The 19756-nt window shown below is 38.3% G+C and overlaps 2 protein-coding genes across 6 annotated transcripts in view; one reads left to right on the top strand and one right to left on the bottom strand.

The window, feature by feature from the left end:
- The window catches only part of sapcd2 (suppressor APC domain containing 2), a 48580-nt gene that overhangs the window by 16397 nt on the left and 12427 nt on the right, over positions 1 to 19756 (bottom strand). For 2 of the 4 annotated variants that reach the window (XM_058776850.1, XM_058776851.1), the window contains exons 4-6: positions 12887 to 13033; positions 9749 to 9850; positions 9577 to 9672 (exon numbers count right to left, since the gene is read on the bottom strand). In XM_058776850.1, the coding sequence (XP_058632833.1) occupies positions 9577 to 9672; positions 9749 to 9850; positions 12887 to 13033 (345 nt within the window). Of the gene's footprint in view, positions 1 to 9576; positions 9673 to 9748; positions 9851 to 12886; positions 13034 to 19756 lie in introns of those variants that run through there. The other 2 variants (XM_058776852.1, XM_058776853.1) reach the window with 1 other exon arrangement.
- LOC131541233 (uncharacterized) lies at positions 755 to 7093 on the top strand. 2 transcript variants are annotated; one of them, XM_058776848.1, is made up of 8 exons: positions 755 to 991; positions 1294 to 1486; positions 3275 to 3414; positions 4527 to 4579; positions 4675 to 5622; positions 5735 to 5902; positions 6111 to 6203; positions 6277 to 7093. In XM_058776848.1, the coding sequence occupies exons 5-8, from the start codon at positions 4675 to 4677 to the stop codon at positions 6601 to 6603; spliced, it is 1536 nt and encodes a 511-aa protein (XP_058632831.1). In that variant the 5' UTR covers positions 755 to 991; positions 1294 to 1486; positions 3275 to 3414; positions 4527 to 4579; the 3' UTR covers positions 6604 to 7093. The 2 variants fall into 2 exon arrangements, with proteins under 2 accessions (XP_058632831.1, XP_058632832.1); XM_058776849.1 differs by having other exon boundaries at positions 755 to 1486; positions 3278 to 3414.

Raw genomic sequence — 19756 nt, 5'->3', positions numbered from 1 at the left:
TGAGCAAACTATAACAATTATACCCTAACATCACACACACATAGTAAATCTGTTATTCAAAGTTTCATTTAAACCTGAAAAGTTCTAAAAAAAATTAAATAAAAAAAGTTAAAAATACATTTTATGGGGGGAAAAAAAAGAAATATTACAGATTCTGTTTGTATGATATAATATCATCAGGTTTCAACTATGAAGTCTGTTATTTTTAAAACTACTTATATAGAGGATTGCAGTCATTACAGTTTTTTTTTTACAATCGCTAGGACACATTTCTCAATACTAAAGTCACTTTTTCAAAACTCTTCACACAGTGAGCACAACAGCAATCTGTGTGAGCTAAACTGTGGATCATTTTTCATTGCTTTGGCACATGCATTCATTGACTACTTCTTTCAAATTCCATGAATTCTTTTCTCATTTCGACACAACAACTGTCAAAACTCTGTGTACCTACAGCCCAGTTTGCACACGTTTACATACTCTTTTCAAAATTGTTAAACTTGAGTTCAAAACAATAATACAGCAATTTTCTGCATTTCTACACTGTATTCCCGAACAGTATAACCTACTTATTTTTAATAAGTAAACTGCACTCAAAACTGCAAAAAAGTTCATTCAACTTTAAACTTTTAGGTGTGTTCAACGTTTTGGCCGTTTTAACTACCAAAAACTCAAATAAAATAAGTAAAACAGACTTAATCTTATAACCGTAGCCTCATCTTCGCCTGTTGGTGGCGATAATGAGCTTTATTGCGTTCCAATATTCCAATTAAACAAAGAAGAGTTTCTACTCCGTGCACTTTATTTGCCTATTTTAAAACATACTAGGTTAAATCTCTCCAAAACAAAACGAGTCAACAGGTAGACTATCATGCCATGTCAGTTTATTTAATGTTTTACACAAATGACTTGTAAATTCGTTTTACTCTGTTGTTAATTTTTCATCTGAAAATGAGCGCTCGGATTTGAACTTCGAAGCCTGCGTTAACTGGTGAGTTTTGCTTTTATCTCCAACTGTGAACAATAGGCCTCAGATTGGTTATGTCCATAGTAATAATATCGATAATAATATAATCGTTCTTACTACGTGATGTTCTCGGTGTAAAAACAAAGATAAGTGATTTCATTGTAAACACAAAAGTGCATTTAACAAAGTTTTAAAATACTTGTTTTGCCATCCGAACTCGTCCTACAAAATGGCTGTTAAAAACCACTGTTGCGAGTTATCTGAGCGACTTTATCCGCTTGAACGAGCATTTTAATATCTTTTACTTTTTTTTTTTTTTAAACAAGTTTGCAAAATTCACGAATCTGCGGCCGATTGGACACTGCTGGAGTTACACGCAAAAAGTCACCAGTTAACGTGAAAACCAGAAAACCCGCCAAGTCACGCAGGATTCGTCGCTTCAGTGTGGTTCTGTGGAATCTTTCATCATCTTCATTGCTTCTGTGGTTGCTGCAGGTTTTTTTTATCAGCTATTATCTGGTAAGTACTTTATAAAATCATTTTAGAAAATATTTCAAGTACTCTGCATCATAATGTGATGGTATATTCATCAAACTGAAACGAGTTACTTGTTGCATATGTAGCTAATAGACCTAATAAAACGATCAGATACGCTTTACACTGCAATGTTATTTGTAGTGTGATTAACTAAATTTAAACAATATAGGGACAGTATCGATATATGCACGAATTCAATCCTAGCAGATGTTTAGAATTAAATCAAATGTTCCCTATTCTGAAATTGTTGTAACGCTATGTCTTTGACGTGTCTCTGCCTCACTATTAATGTTTTTGTTGTCTTTTTCTACACAGTTTAAAGTTTGACACCAGAGCAAATGTACAAAACTTACATTTTGGAATTTGGGGCTGGAGATACATTTGTAAGACTAACTTTAACTCCAACTGATTTCAGAAGTTGGCATAGCTCAGTGTGTTCTCATTTTCAATGTGTGGTCTTTTTCATGATTTGGATTTGAGCGATGGATTGGAAGTGCAGGTTATGCGATTCCTCCTCACCTACCCGAGCAGGGTTACTTAGGCATTATGGTTTGCATCATAGCCATTTTTCACAGGTTAGCCCTTTACCATGTCTCTACGACTCATGCATTTGCACATTTGTTTCATTTAATGCGCAAAAAATTCATGCGTCACGATTTCATAATGAGAAGGATAAGATACAGTCATGTGAAGAAATCCAATTGGTGTACACATGTCCTTTATGTGGCTTCAAGCTACCTTTTTCAGAGAAAAATCTATTTGATCATTTAAGAGGACATTTGATTTGAGGACATTTGATTTGATTTAATTTAGATTGTTTGGATCTTTTTGAGGATGTAGTTGCTGCAGATGATGGCGGTTCTGCAGCTGTGGAGCCTCAGTATGAGGATCCTGCTCAATCTGAGAGTACAGACATATTGGATGTTGTTGATGATATACAGTGTGACACAGGCCAATTAAAAGCGCAGCTACAACGCAATTTAGCCTCTCTGTTTTTGAAGATGCAGGCTATACTTCATATTTCAGATACAGCTGCGCAGGAAATTGTAGAACATTTGTGTCAGCTGTTTTCTTTGTCGAGACCTCTGCTGAGAGAAGCAGTTAATGATGTATTACAGAGACATTGCAATACTGTGAGTGTAGCTGCTCTTGATGAAATTGTTAGCGTTGTTATGGACAATAATGTTTTTGTCAGTGCAACTGCTAAAGGAGCAGAGTTATCCTCAAAGAAGCAACGAAAAACCTCTATTGAAAGTAACTACCCAGTGGTTATGCCGTATCAGTATGTTGTAGCACCTGGGCGCACAGCTGTTTACGTCCCTATACTTCCAATGATTCAGTTGTTGTTTAAACATACTGATGTACTTGTCAGAATTCAAGAATCACATTCTTCACAATCCAGTCAATACACAAATCATCGAGATGGTTTGTATTTTCGAGAAAATAAGCTGTTGTCCGCATCTAAGGAGTTTAAATTGCCATTGCTGTTTTACATCGATGAGATAGAAGTTGCAAATCCATTAGGTACTTCAAGGAAAATACACAAAATCTGTTCGGTATACTGGGTACTGGCTGATCTACCTAGCAAATACCGTTCAGCTTTGCATGTAATACAGCTGGCAGTGCTGTGTAAAGTTCCTGATGTCCAGACATGTGGCTATGAAAGTGTGCTTGGCCCTTTAATGCAAGACATATGTACACTAGAACAAGATGGTGTGTTCATTGAGTCTCTTGGTCAATCTGTTAAAGGCACTGTTCTTTTTGTTGCAGCAGATAATCTTGCAGCTCACGGATTGGCAGGCTTTGTACAGTCATTTCGTTCTGAGTATGTGTGCAGATTCTGTCTGGCAACTCAAGACCAGTTTAAATCGCAGGAAGTTGCTGAGGGTGAATTCAGTCTGAGAACTAAGGTAAGTCATGATCTGCATGTCCAGAATGTCTCAAGTAGAACTGGGGAAAGTATCTGTGGTGTGAAAGCAGACTGTGTTTTGAAACAAAAGCTGCAATATTTTCATCCCATCACTGGTTTCCCCCCCGATATTCTTCATGACCTCCTTGAGGGTATTGTGCCAGTAGAATTGGCTTTATGCATTCAGGAAATGATTCGTCTGAAACACTTCACACTTGATTATTTGAACAGGAAAATTGAATCGTTCCCATATCAGCATACAGATAAGGTTAATAAACCAAAACCAATTTCCAAAACTTATACCACAAAAATGACAATAGGTGGTAATGGGCATGAAAATGCTGCATTGCTTCGGCTGCTTCCATTTATGGTTGGCAATGTAGTACCAGAGGGAGATGGTGCATGGGCAGTGCTATTGGAATTGAAATACATTGTGGAGTTAGTGCTGTCTCCAACATTTACTGAAGAGATGATTCAGTATCTACAGAGTAAAATTAGGGACCACAGGCAAGGTCTTCTTGAAGTATTTCCAGCTTTTAAGCTTCGGCCGAAGCATCACTATATCGAACATTACCCTGAGTTGATCAGATGTTTTGGACCTCTTGTACATTTATGGACCATACGTTTTGAAGGCAAGCGTCGCTTCTTCAAACGGGTTGTGCACGATACACAGAACTTTAAAAATGTGCTGAAGACGCTGGCAAGCAGACACCAGCATATGATGGCTTACCATCTAAGTGCGCCAGGGTTCTTCAAACCACATTTGCAGGCATCAACTGTGACATCTGTTTTAGTTTCAACACTACCTGAAGTGGCAATACAGTATATTAAACAGAAGACTGACAGTAACACTATATACTGTGCATCTACAATCACCATTGATGGGATGAATATTTCTACTGGGGAATTTGTTCCTTCTGGATTTGAAGCAGGGTTACCTCAGTTTTGTAAAATTGAGTCAATCCTCCTTGTGAATGATCATGTGGCCTTCCTGTGCAGGGAGCACAAGTCCCATTATATTGAACATCTAAGAGCCTTTAATTTGTGTTTGGGTGACTTGTCTGTTAAAACAATAACAGATTTGAGTGACACATACCCCCTTTCTGCCTACAGCATAAAAGGCCAGTTGCTGTTGACACCAAAGCGATTTCTACCATTACAATAAGGTAAAGATTTTTACATGATCTGGAAATCGATGTCCAGCACATCTTGTTTGAAACTATTTGTTTAACTTGTCCTTTACCTTGTTTTGATCTCCTAGATGGTGGAATCCCAGAAACTTGTACTGAGAGTTTACATTGCTCCTGACATTGCCCACAAGATGACCCTTTCTACACGCCCAAGTACAGTAGAAGAGTTGATTACAGTGATTAAAGAGAAATTCAGACCTCGTCTTGATTTTGATTTCAGCCTCCAATATGAAGACCCAGACTTTGGGGGGGAACTCTGCTTTCTAACAGACATTTCAGAACTGCCGGAGAAGGCTGTATTGAAAGTACACAGATCTGAGATTGAAGCCAGCTCAACCGAAATACTTCCTTATAACCCGGAACGCTCGCAAAGTTGGCCTGACATGTTCCCAGTTCCTCGATTTTCATATGATGTCAAGTATAGGCTAGAAGCCGGAAATGCAGTCTATGAAAACAGTGGAAAGTTCTTGAAATTAACAAAAGGCCAAAAACATGACATTCTTGAAAATATGGCCAAGGCAATGCACAGCTTTAAGGCTTACCCCAGCGACAAAGTAGTAGCTAAAGCTGCTGAGGCTCTTGTTTCTCAGCACCCCTGCCTCAGAGAACCAGGAAGTCAATGTGGTTGGTATGGCTGGAAGACAAGTTTAAAGTTTAAGATGGGCAACTATCGCTTAAAACTCAGCAGATCTGGTTGTGACGAGGTGGCTGTGAACTCAGGAAAGAGAAGCCAAAGTAACCAAGAGAGTGAGTGTCCTCACTCAAACATCAAAAAAGCTCGTCGAGCTGAGGTAAACTACCTACCCAATTTTCCAAAAGGAGAGAATGCTGAAAGCTTGGAAAAACAAAGATTGCAAATAATTGAGGAAGTGTCTAAGACCGAAAGAAACCATGGGCTGATAGAGAGACTCATGCAAAGTACCTTTGCTCTGCGTCGCAAACAGATAGTGGTTGATAACCCATCACAACCAGTGAAGTCATTTTTGGAAAAGTGGCCTGCTCTTCGTTTGGAATCTCAGGTAATTTTCTCAGTTATTTTTTTTCAATTCCATATTCTTTTTTTTGGGGGTGTGTGTTACTGTTGTTTACTTGTTAAACATTAATGTTATGTGTTTGTATGCTTTCTTTCAGATTGCTGCAGAATTCCACAGAATTACTAATATCAGTTTGAAGAACAAGTTCTATGCAGAGCTGGACAAACATACCCTTCAATTGTTGGCCGTTTACAGGCAGAAGGCCGCCCGCACTGGCAAGGCAGCAGAAGCACTGAGAAGAATCTTTAGTGCCTATGATCGTCTGGTAAATTTTATGTTAATTACATTTATAGTATAAGTTAATTGTTTAATGTGCATAAGTTTTACTTCATGAGCGGACACTGCTATCTGTGAATAGTTTAAACCTGGGTTTGAATTCTCTCGTTTTAAATGTCTTTCCCTCTGTCATCGTTCCTTTATCTCCATTTGTTTCCCTTTTCTCTTGCACCACTAACACAGATGTCTTTTTTCAGGAGCCAAACGATATTAACAGACGTACAGCTGCACTTCGAGGCCTCCCTGTGTACTTGCGTGAAGATGACTCTTTGTTTTTCAAGATGTGGAATGTAGGTTTTATACATCATTTTAATTTTAATATAATTTATCTGCTTATGCTCATGAAGCTCTCATGCTTTTCAGACTGAAGAGGTGGATGAGCCAGACATTGCAGATTCAGCCGTAGCTCTTGTCAGCATGGTGAATGGCGACTCAAGTTCCACTGTTCAGTTTGACCCTGCTGGGTTTGCCATTGCGCTGGAAGGTGACATTGTTCTGAGGGACATTTGCAGGTTGGCTGATGCTTTTCTTTTGATGTTTGGTTTGATATATGCATTACATCTCGACTATCCAAAAGAGCTGACCCACACCTTCAACTTCATCCAAAAAGTCCTACTAGGCTTGGTAGACTCAAAGCCACTTGCACCCAGGTTGCTGAGTCTAAAAAATGATCTCCTGATTAAGGAGTAAGAGGAATGGATGTGCTCAGTACAATGTATTTTCTGTTCTTTTCCATTTTTTTGACTAATGTCGTTACACAATTTAAACACTGAGCTGAAGGTTTGAAAATTGTCAGTGACGTACAGATTTTTACGTTCATTTCATTATTCATTGGGATTGCATTCCTGGAAAACACTAGCACCCAGATTGCTGTCTAAAAATTGTTTGTTTAAAGAGATTTATTATTGATAAATATTTATTGACTTTGATTTCATTTGTTGTGACTAATATTGTCATAGTCTGTTGTAATACTTCTTAAATGTTACAACTTTCCAGAACACAGATTTTGTTCACTTGGTATTTAATGGGATTGCATTACTGAAAGCCACTAGCACATACTAGTTACATTCTACAGAGCTCAGGTTGTAATGCAGAGCTCAGAAAACTGTGCCCTTTGTGCAATGACTCTGATTTCTTTTAAAAGACAACAGTGTAAACACTTCTGAAATTCCTTTTTGAAATGTGCTAACTTTTATATGGTATTTCTCTACTTTTTTATATATTGTTTTATTCTCAAATAGTTAATGTCAGTTATGCATGGATGTTAATGCATCAGGTTTGAATGGTTATTTGTTCTGCAAAATAAAATATATTTTTGCATATGGAGTTTGAAATTGTCTTCTCTCCAAGTGTTTAAGAAATCAAATTTTGCTAATATTAACGTTGAGGTAATTTTTTTAAAGGCTTTTTAAATTCATTTTAATTAATGAAAATAATTGTTTGTTACAAAAATGAAGTATTGTGTATTTATAAAAAAAAAAAAAAAAAAAAAAAAAATATATATATATATATATATATATATATATATATATATATAAGTATTTTTAATTTCTGATCAATCAAATTTGAGTTTAAAATAAACAGAAAAACATTTATTCAAATAAGTAATTTTGAGTTCATAGGTTATATGTACGTGAGTGTAATAAACTCAAATTTTTTGAGTTATCTTAACTTATCGGGGTTTACAGTGTACAATAATATTTCATTTAAATATATTTAGAAAAAGAAAAATGAAATGCTATCAAAACCGTTGGACCAACCACAGGTGATTCCTTTTGTAGCTGAAGACCTACATGTGTTACTCCTTTACATAATTTCATTATCATCTATAAAAAGAATTTGCATTGAATAATTTGCATTGTGATGTAAACATGGACCAAGCCGGACATAGAGAAGTGGCTGAAAGAGCAAGAGGGAGACGTATGCGTGGTGGAAGAAGAATAAGAGGAAGATCAAGAGCTGTAGTCTCAGATGAGATCAGGGCAACTATAACTGATCATGTAATAAATCATGGTCTTTCAATGAGAGAGGCTGGTCTGCGAGTGCAGCCAATTCATCACTAAACACCAATGACTTGTACATATGGATACAGTCATTTTAGACACTTCCAAAACTGTTGCAACAGAGATGGAAATACAATTTTTAAATAAATGAATTATGTTTCCATCTTCGTTGCCACAGTTTTGGAAGTGCCTTTTTCTGTTCTAAAGAAGGGGGCGTCCCAATACTTCTGGCAATATAGTGTATCAGCAGAAGATTGCCAGGGATGGATCAGGCATGCCAAAATATTCTTTCCTAGGTGTATTGCCCTAGATGACATACGATGTGATGTGGATGAGAATCTGTGGCCAAATGCAGTACGTAGAGTTGATTAGGATTCCTACAATACAGTATATACAAATGTATATACAAATTCTTGCATTTTGGAATAACTTTAAAAAGGAAAAAAATATAAATATTGAAACATAATGCATCATGTCTAATTCATTCCTGTAACATATATTTTGCTGTAAACAGTAGTCCTAAGTAGGTGTCCTTCTTTTACAGAAGAATACATTGTTTAATGTCACCTGTTGTTAACGTTTTTTAGGTCTTACTTTTATAGATGACCAAGTGTGTTTGTTAACTGACAACCCTTGCTAGTGTTATGAAAGAATGAGCTGATCTGAGACATGTATGAAGTGTTTTGATAGTTGTTGTGCATTTTGAATGTGGAATGAACTGCTGTGCCAAGCTGAAAGTTGGTTAGGAGAAGTGTGTGAAGAGTTTTGAAAAAGTGACTTTTGAATGTGTCCTAGCGATTGTAAACTGTAACTAGAAAAATTGAAAATGGCGCTTCATCATCCTAATCTACACATTTTATGACTGCAGGTCATGTTTAGTTATATTCACACCTCAACACAAAACCATATTCATAACCACAAGTTCAGAAGAGCAGGGTTCTTCATTCATGGCCCTAGAGAGACACTTTCCTATAGTTTATTTCCAGACGTGCTCTATCGTCAAGAAAGCCCACAGACCTTGGTGACTTGATAACTCTGTGCTTTTAATAAGAGTTGGGGCTAAAGCCTTTGTGTAAGGAATAAGGAACTATTCAGCACAGAAAGGTCAAATGTCTTCAATATTTGAAAAAGTTCAGTGTTTTGAAGACCAAGATTAAAACAAAAGGCTTTATACCCTTTTTAAATCTTGTATATTTGCATGTGTAAGTGGTTTTTCAGTTCATGAATCTCTGTCCTTATGAGCTGATGACGATCTGAATCAGGCGTTTAAAGAAGCGAATGCCCAGTACCAGACTGAAAACCACCGGTCATATTTGATATTTATGGTGTGTGTGTGCGCGTGCGAGAGAGAGTGTGAGTGTGAGTGTGTGTGTGCGCGCAAGTGTGTGCGTGCGAGCATGTGAGCATGTGTGTGCGTGTGCGCGCATGTGTGTGTGTGTGCGCGCGCGAGCGAGCATGTGTGTGTGTGTGTGTGTGTGTGTGTGTGTGTGTGTGTGCGAGAGAGAGAGAGTGTGAGTGTGAGTGTGTGTGTGCGCTTGCGAGCGTGTGAGCGTGCGTGTGTGTGTGTGCGTGCGAGGGTGTAAGCATGTGTGTGTGTGTGTGCGTGAGAGTGTGAGTGAGTGTGTGTCTGTGTGAGAGAGATAAAGAAAGAGAAAGAGACCTGTGTGAGGAGCCGGTTCTGCTCCTTCAGTATGTGGATGGCCTGAGGAGGCACGGGAGCAGGAGGAGCACTGGAGGAGCCGGTGGATGGGAATGTCTGGAGAACGGCACATTTTTCAATCAGTTCAGCAACAACAATAATATATCAGAGTGAAAGAAGGGTTTATACCAACCTTCCCAGAGAATGAGAGTAAATCGCTGAGGCAGCGTGTGACGTCCTGTAGTTTAGGCAGAACAACATCCAACTGATTTTGACCAGATTCAGCCAAAAACTCCTGAAGAAATAAAACACAATGTCAGATATGAGCATTTGATTAAAGGTCAAGATTTGATTCTTGGAACTGAGGGATATTTATTTTAACCATTAAAACACAGTGCTGTTGATTTATGTTTAATACTGCAATCGAATAAGAAGTTTGAATTTTTGTGATCATGTGTTTATATTATTATCAAACTCCTGCAGCACACAGTCCTGTAGCTTAAGGAACTGGACCAGGTGCTCTAAAGAGAGCAGCCCAGAAAATGGAGCGGAGCTGGAGAAAAACAAAATTAGAGGTATTTTGTATTGCTTGGTGGGAAAATACTCTCTCCTACAGGAAAGCCTTAAAAACTGCTAGATCTGCTTACTTTACATCTCTTTTAGAAGAAAACAAACACAACCAAGTATTTATTCAATACAGTGGTTAAATTAACAAAAAAAAAATATAACATTAGCAGCTGCAGACATTGCCCAGCAGCACAGTAGTAATGACTTTATGAACTACTTTACTTCCAAGATCGAAACTATTAGAGATAAAATTGTAACCATGCAGCTGTCAGCCACAGTATCGCATCAGATAGTGCACTATAGATCCCCTGAGGAACAATTCTACTCATTCTCTTCTATTGGAAATTAAGAATTGTATAAATCAGCTAAACCAACAACCTGTATTTTAGACCCTGTTCCATCTAAGCTCCTAAAAGAAGTGCTTCCAGAAGTAATAGATCCTCTTCTGAATATTATTAACTCATCATTGTCATTAGGATATGTCCTAAAAACCTTCAAACTGGCTGTTATTAAGCCTCTCATTAAAAAAACACAACTTAAACCCAAAGAATTAATTAATTACAGACCGATCTCGAATCTCCCTTTTCTGTCAAAGATATTAGAAAAGGTAGTATCATCACAACCAAGTTCCTTCTTAGAGAAAAATGATATATGTGAGGATTTCCAGTCAGGTTTTAGACCATATCATAGTACTGAGACTGCTCTCATTAGACTTACAAACGACCTGCTTTTATCATCTGATCGTGGTTGTATCTCTCTATTAGTGTCACTGGATCTTTGCGCCGTGTTTGACACTATCGACCACAACATTCTTTTAAATAGACTAGAAAATTATGTTGGCATTAGGAAGTGCACTGGCATGGTTCAAATCGTACTTATCTGACCGCCATCAATTCGTGGCAGTGAATGAAGAGGTATCATATCGATCGCAAGTGCAGTATGGAGTACCTCAAGGCTCAGTACTTGGCCCCTTACTTTTCATGCTTTACATGTTACTCTTGGGAGATATCTTTAGGAAACATGGTGTTAGCTTTCACTGTTATGCTGATGATACCCAGCTCTATATTTCTTTGCGACCTGATGAAACTAACCAAAACTAACGGAATGTATAGTTGATATCAAAAACTGGATGACTAGCAATTTCTTACTTCTTAAAAAACAGAGGTGTTAATTATTGGACAAAAACTTTTGCATGTAATAACCTAGATCACTGTCTAATACTTGATGGCTGCTCTGTAAATTCTTCGTCACCAGCTAGGAACCTAGGCATACTTTTTGATAGTGATCTTTCCTTCGAAAAACGTGTTTCTAGCATTTGTAAAACTGCATATTTCCATCTTTAAAATATATCTAAATTACGACCTATGCTCTCAATTGCAAATGCAGAAACATTAATTCATGCGTTCATGACCTCGAGGCTAAATTATTATAATGCTTTATTGGGTGGTTGCTCTGCACGTTTAATAAACAAACTCCAGTTGGTTCAAAATGCAGCAGCTAGAGTTCTTACTAGAAGTATGGAAGTACCAAGGAAGTATGACCACATTAGCCCGGTTCTGTCAACACTGCACTGGCTCCCTATTAAACGTCGCATACATTTTAAGATCTTGCTAATTACCTATAAGGCTCTGAATGGTTTATCTCCTCAGTACTTGAGCGAGCTCTTATCGCATTCTAGTCCTCCACGTCTGCTGCGATCTCAAAACTCTGGCCATTTGATAATACCTAGAATATCAAAATCAACTGCGGGCGGGAGATCGTTTTCCTATTTAGCACCCAAACTCTGGAACAATCTACCTAACACTGTTCGGGAGGCAGACACACTCTGTCGCTTTAACCTGGCTTACACATAATACACTATACTATCGCATTTCTATAATTCAAATCTGTTAAATGATTGTTAGGCTGCATTAATTAGGTCAACCAGAACTGGGAACACTTCCCAAAACACCCGATGTACTTGTTACATCGTTAGAAGAATGGCATCTACGCTAATATTAGTCTGTTTCTTTCTTATTCCCATGTCACTGTAGCCACCCAGATCCAGACTGTATCCAGATCAGATGGTCACTGCAGCCACCCGGATCCAATCCGTATCCAGATCAGATGGTGGATCAGCACCTAGAGATGACCTCTACAGCCCTGAACGTCAGCGGAGACGAGGACAACTAGATGAGCCCCAGAGACTGATCCCCAGTGAAGACCTTGTCTCCTAGATGGCCATCGGCCATGAGGAAGACCACAGGAACCAGATGAGTCTTCTGCACAATCTGACTCTGCTGCAGCCTAGATTTAAACTGCTGATTTTGTCTGGCCAGAGGAGAATGACACTATTTCGACAAACTATCTCCCCGTCTAAATACTGTAAAGCTGATATAAAGCCACCCAGCTTTATATCAAACTGATGTGAAAAAGCTGCTTTGACACAATTTGCATTGTTAAAAGCGCTATACAAATAATAGTGACTTGACTAGTGACTTGTTTGATTGAGTCAAAACTAAACTCAGAACTGATCTAAATCCAATGCTCTTTTTGGTGCCGCTTCTCTTTTAAGCTCCTTTAAGTGTTTGATGACATGAATCACCACTGTTTACTGACTACTTGTTGAGTAGTTGGTTTTTGGGAGAGTTTGAAATCCACAACTGGAATATTATGAAAACAACATGGCGTTTTTTCCCAGAGCCTGGACTATAGTTTAGCATAAGATGCTGTGATCTCTGACAGACTCGTGAGGCTGGATTACTGTGGATGGAGTTGGACGTACGCTGGAGTGGCGGCTCTGGCCAATGTGTCTCTGCGTTTCAGTGATGCTGTGGATCTGCGTCTGGTACCATTCTCTGGCTCGCTCCAACACATCCAGGCCAGCCAGCAGAGAGTCCTTCTCCTGCTCCAGCTCCTTCATCTGCTTCAGCTGACAGAAATCACAAGCTTATTATACATGTGAAAGATATGACCAACAAGCTGTCTAATACAGAGACAAAACCTGATCTATGTGTGTATGTTATTGAAGACGAGTATATTTTGCATTTATTCATTTAGCAGATGCTTTTATCCAAAGTGAGGACTACAAAAGATTTGTTAGGATACAGAACTGGTTTAGACCGCACATGTGTGGAAAAACATATTGGATCCATAGCCTCCTGAAAATAGCGACTTGTGAATGTACAACAGCGCAAATTAATGGGGCCAAGCCCTCTACTATTGCTTTTCCTTTAACATACTTGATTATATAAAAGGAATGACTTTTGTTTTTTTTCCCTCCCTCTCTCTTCCTTTTGACTGGACTCTTTAAAGTATTGATTATATGTCTGTTGTTTTTTGTTGTTGTTTGGAATGGATGTTGTGATGCGTGTAAAAACAACAAAAAACAAAAAATTGTTAGGCTACTAATATTGAAACGATGGTTAAAGCTGCAGTGTGTCACTTTTTTGGTTGCCATTTTTTTTGCTTACAATAACGATTTACAATGTGAGCGGTCTGGTCATATTTAGTGGAAGTGTGAGCTTGACGTCACTCATCTTTTGACACAAATGAGACTGTGAAGTGTTTATAGCGTGTTCATACAACACTTGCTCAGATTTTAAAGTGGAAGTGAAGCAGTCAGTTTACATTTTTAGTAAACTGATTTCCTCTTTAATTAAAAAAAAATATATAAACCCATTTAATGTAACCATTTTAAAGAAAAAAAGCATGTTTTGTCATAGCTTTTGTAGCAAGAGCGCTGCTATCCTGCAATACCACGTCATGAGGTTGGTTCTGTTGGCCAGTGAAGTAATAAGCATTTCATTACTTTTTGAACACACAAATGTTATTTTAACACACGTTTTTTTTTTTGTTTTTTCACCATAATTTGGATGAATATCCAGAATCAAACTGTCTAGATCACAAAGTTTTGATCGTGGCATCCCAAATATTGTTTTCATAATGTTTGGTGCCACGTGACGTAAACAAACAGTGCTTCAAACAATATCGTTCATGTGGCATTTTATTGTTCTTTCAGACATTTCATACAAATTTGCGTTACACCGGCTTGTTCAGCGGTCGAGGTACACAACATATTTCATGTTCTTCTGCGAATACAATAATATTACCTACTGTTAACAGGACACTAAATCTAATCGCATATCTGAACAATCGGGCTAATGCTGCTTCCTCAAGACAGTTTAGCAATCTCATGTGTTTTAAGTCTTGTCAGTTTAAACATTAAAGTGTTTTAAGCCATTTGAGCGCAAGACCGAGCTAAAGAGATCTCAATGCGCTACTCGTGCTGCGATTGAATGTTTCTGTGTGCGCACGCATGAAGCTGGAGCTCGGACAGCGCGAGTACCAAATAGAGTTCTCTTTTGTGTCTTCTTGAGCAATTGCACACAAAATTATGTCAGAATGGCTGTTTTAACGAGTATCCACTAATCAGCAGGTTCACGACTTCTTCCACTCGTAGTACTGCTCGGTCCCCTTGCTCAATCGGCTCAAATACAGAGGCAATTGGACTTACTATGGGCTCAACAGTCCTTTCAAGTTCACCTTCCTCCATTTCAAGTGTGTGTTCAAAAAGTAAAGAAATTTGTTTCTTTACTACTTTATTAATTCCGTAAAGGGCAATTGCAGAAGGGCATGAGCAGCACATCATAGACTTCACAAATATACATAACAGCACATATCAAAAAAATGAATCACAAAAAGAAAACACCACAAACACATCATTATGGTTGCAAATTGCAACAATACAACATACTTCAGTAAATTCAGCCACTTATAAAATCTGTAGGTAGTACAACTAGTGCTGGGCGGTATACCGGTTCATACCAAATACCGGTGTTTATTTTTCTTATGATATGAATTTTTAAAATACCGCAATACCGGTGTTATTTAAATAACGTTCGGAACGTGACACTGTTTGAGAGGGGTCTCTTTTTCACTATTGCATTGTGGTGAGGACACAGCTGTATGTGTTACTAAGCGTGAAAGTTCTGAAGCTGTAGAACTGACAAACCTAGCGACTTTTTGGATAAACCTTAGCTATGGTTCAGTTGGAAGATCTCTTCAGTGCTGCCCCGCGAGCGAGAGATCTGACTCCCGGCACAGCGGCGCATCTCTCTGCGTCTGTTCTGTGCAGCAAGCGTCAGAGAAGCAGCGCATTCAGCAGTCGTACCGCAGCAGACTCGTCAGTAGATGAGTACAAAACAGCGTTTCCAAGCACCTGCCGCTAACAGACTGTTTGGAATTATAAATATGAGCATAGTTCGTCTGTTAATAATATTATGCAATTTTTGTTTGTTGTTGTTTTTTTAGTTTGTTACTCAGACGCAGGCAGTGCGCTGCATGAGACAAAAAAGTAATATAGCCAAAACCACCGCATAGCCGCTCTTTAGTGTAACGTTAGATGCATGTTGAAATTAGGGCTGGGCGATATATCTCATGCGATATGCATGTGCATCTCATCAGTAAAGCCGGTTCCTTGATTAGCGGTAAATCTCCATCACCTGTTTTCAAATGGAGCGGCATTTAATACATGGAGCCGTAGATCACTGAAAAGCTATGCAATATCGCATTCATTATCGCAGATGAATCGCCTTCAATAATGAACGTGATATTGCGTAGCTTGTAAGTGAACTACGGCTCCATGTATTAAATGCCGCTCCATTTGAAAACAGGTGATGGAGATTTACCGCTAATCAAGGAACCGGCTTTACTGACGAGATGCGCATGCATATCGCATGAGATATATCGCCCAGCCCTAGTTGAAATGTGATCCCTACGTCATTGAAAAGTGAGTTTTTTTTAACATTTCATGGTACAGACATACCTGTAAAAAATGAAACCTCTCTAGTTGAGTAGCAGAGTATTAATTTCATTCGTTTGTGTTACATAAAAGGCGATCTGATGCTGAAATGTGTTGCTTTCGAAATCACGCTGAGTGCTCGTTGCCGCTGTTGTAACTATTGTATTAAAAATGTTTCTATATGAATTCTATGTCAATAAATTAAACTCACTGTACTATGCAAATTGATTTGTGATGTCATATATGCTATTTTTGGCTTGTTTCACCAAGTGCAGTGTAAATTGCACACATCGGATACGGGTCACTTTTAAAAGAAACGTAAGCACGTCGTCCAAAAAAATCTGATATATAGACACAAAATCGTAATTGGTCATCAAGACCTGCAGTGTAAATGCAGTAGAGGTCGACCGATAGTGGATTTTACCGATACCGATAGCTAGGTTGGACCACACTGGTCGATACCAATTAATCAACCGATAATTTTCAAAATGGATATTGAAAGAGAGCTAGTGCTTTACTATTTTTAAAAACAAAGCAGCAACAGTACTGAACCATACTTTGTAAATGAATAAAAATATTAATATTATTTACTATATTGATCATTAAAGTTATTTCATAGTTTGTTAATGTTAAAAAAAGAAACTTTCAAATTTAAAAATGTAGCCTATTAGTAGCTAATAGTGAATGTTGAAATGAAAACACTAACAAGGAACAATACTTCTACAGTTTTCATTAATGCTATGAATGGACTCTTATTGTTAAGTGTTACCATTTAATTTCAACAGTCATGTTTAAAGATGGCCATCTTTAAATATCTACACAAGGCCATAGCATTAAAATTACATACATATGGATATTGTATGTGTACTCACACACTTTATTTGCTTCTATTTTTTAAGACTTGATAATTATCTAATCAATTTTTTTTTTTTTTTTAAAGTTAGTCACACACTGGGCAACAGCGCTGCATCTAGGAGAACTCAGAGGTATCACACACACACACACACCAGACGCTTTGCGTTCAAATCAAGTAGCGGTCTAAAACAATTTATTTAAATCACCAAACGGACATAAGTTTGCTTCAAGAATGAACATTGTGGCATAAATGAGTTTGAAGTTCGGTATTTAAAAACACAGAGCAAGCAGAAAGAGAACGCGCGATCTGTATTACAGCTCTCTATATGAAGCATACAGATTTTATTAGAGCCACAGAAAGACAAACGACAACGATTTGGGACAAATATAATGTAATTTAATAGAAAACTATGTGAATGGCGGTCTGATCCGTGGCAGGCTTTTCTGTCGGCTGCATTTAAATGTGAGTCTGGAGTTTCCCTGCTCTGTGCAGCATGCAGTGTCACGTGTCAAAATAAACAACACGTGCTGTCAGTGATTTCTGCCTCTAGAGGCCGCTCTCGTACTGTATAATGACAGCGGACCCTTCTCAGCCACTTCAGCAACGGTTGCAAACCGGAAAACTATCGGCATGGATTTTTGCCGATAACCGATAGTTGCGGCAATCAACTATCGGTGCCGATTAATCGGCAAAACCGATGAATCGGTCGACCTCTAAAATGCAGCCTAAGAGTCCTTAAAAAAAATTCAAATTGTAAATACGAATTGCTTCTGGAACAAAAGTAAACTTATACTGTATAGGTTGGTCAAACATTTAACACGTCTAAGCCACCTCCCAGAGGGCACTGTCTCAAAGTGTACATACGGTCATCATTCATGATACACCACGCTTTCCTTATTACCTGCTGTCCTAACCTACCTGTCCCAACTATATTCTGGAGACGATTCTTGTTCTTAATAGAAAGAGATGGAAACCAACATAAGAAAGAAAAACTCAAGACACTCAATTAAAAGTATTATAAAATGCGCTCAATACGGGTTTTTGTATACAAAATGAATTCTTATGCTTATATTACTTCTCTGGCTAACAGAGAGAACCAACCCCGTGACGTCACACGCTGTGGTACTGCAAGATGATTGCTCCAAAAGCTATAACAAAACATGCTTTTTTGTTTAAAATGGGTTACATGAATTGTGTTTGTTATATATTTTTTAGCTAAAGTGGAAACCAGTTTACTAACTAATGTGAATTTGACTGACTGCTTCACTCCAACTTTAAACGTGTCATCTGTATGGCTCGTTATATCCTCGTTCCTGATATCAATGAACACACGCAGCCCAACATCACATGAGACAGCGACTCGAGAGAACTACCAGCATGAATAACAACTGTTTTGTAAACATTTTTTCAAACACTGTTTATCAGATATAAGACTGTGTCGGCGCTGATAGCCTTGTGGACAGCGTGCCGACATACAGCGCCGTTTCGCTACAGGCATCCCGATTCTTTCCTGTTTCTGCCCTCTCTCTCTCCCACTTCACTTCCGGTCAGTTCTGATCTGTCCTATAGTAATAAAGTAAATGATAAATTTACTTTAGTAATTTACTGTAAAAAACAAATAAGTTTTTTTTTTTATGTACTGTATATGTACTAATAATATCGCTAATATATAATCACTAATAATATGACTGGCTGTAATTTGCGAGTGAGTTCAGCCCTCTTCAGTCTAGCTCACTAATACACTAATTACATGTCATCATTAAAACGTAATTACAATGCCTATTAATTACAGATAGCAGTCAATAAGGCTATAGCGATATTAGTTGAGACACGACAGCTTCAAACAGACGACAGACCAACTGGCCAAAGACTGCAGAACAGAAAGACCTAAACACAGAGATAGAAGAACGAAAGAAGAAAATACAGGCAGACGACAATGAGTGCATTTACATGGACCCTCTTAATGCGATTATAATGAGATTTTGGCGATATTGCGATTATGCTTTACCTCATGTAAACGCAATACTTCGATCTAAATACGATTAAGCTCATAATCGCAGCAAGCATAATCGTATTAACATAGGTGGCGTACGCCGATTTTAATCGGAATATACAGGCATGTAAACACCTTAATCGCAGTATTGCCGCTCTGACCAAAGTGCGCATGCGCTTGTGACATATGAATAACGTGACACGCACCTGTAATAATACGGAGATTAGAAACGATGGAGGGGAAGAAAGCATCGCATTCTGAGGAAAACACAACAAGCTGCCAGCAGTCTCTGTGCAACATGATCTCACAGAATTCCGTGTAATGTTCACAGACTTAATTAACCTCCGAATCTGTGGTGGCATCACGGAATCGCCGAAAATTCCTTGATGGACTCACAGAAAAAATTCCGTGATGGGCTCACAGAAGTGATACCAAGTGACTCCACGCACGGAAACCAGTGAATCCGTGCATGGACCATGGCTGATGCCTTCTGTGAGCCCATCATGGAATTTTCGGCGATTCCGTGATGCCACCACAGATTCGGGGTTAATTAAGTCCGTGAACATTACACGGAATTCTGTGAGATCAGGTTGCTCTGTTCCTTACCCTCATCCAGAAAGGATGAACAGAATGCGACGGCAGCGTATAGGCAAACAAATTCCATCATATTTCTATCATGGCGCCGAAAAAGCGTGGAATACAGCGATACAAAATCATTAAGCATTAGACGTAAATAGATTAAAACAGCGACCAGTAACACTGCTCTTTCTGAGTCCATCATTTGTGCTGTCCAGTGGGGTATGTGAATAATGGCAGTGAAAAAATTAACCACAATTCTTAGCGAATAAGAATAATGGAAATTGCATGTAAACGGGAGTAAGAGCTTTGCTCTTGACATGTAAACATCGAAATGCGATTAAGTCCTTACTCTGATTATTGGAAATAATCGCAATATTCGTGCGCATGTAAACGCAGTCAATGTTCCTGACACAAACACACTTCA

This window comes from Onychostoma macrolepis, chromosome 05 (genome assembly GCF_012432095.1).
Source record: "Onychostoma macrolepis isolate SWU-2019 chromosome 05, ASM1243209v1, whole genome shotgun sequence".
Classification (NCBI taxonomy): Eukaryota; Metazoa; Chordata; class Actinopteri; order Cypriniformes; family Cyprinidae; genus Onychostoma; species Onychostoma macrolepis.
Note: the sequence above shows the minus strand (reverse complement) of the source record. Positions and strands in the feature narration are given on the sequence as shown.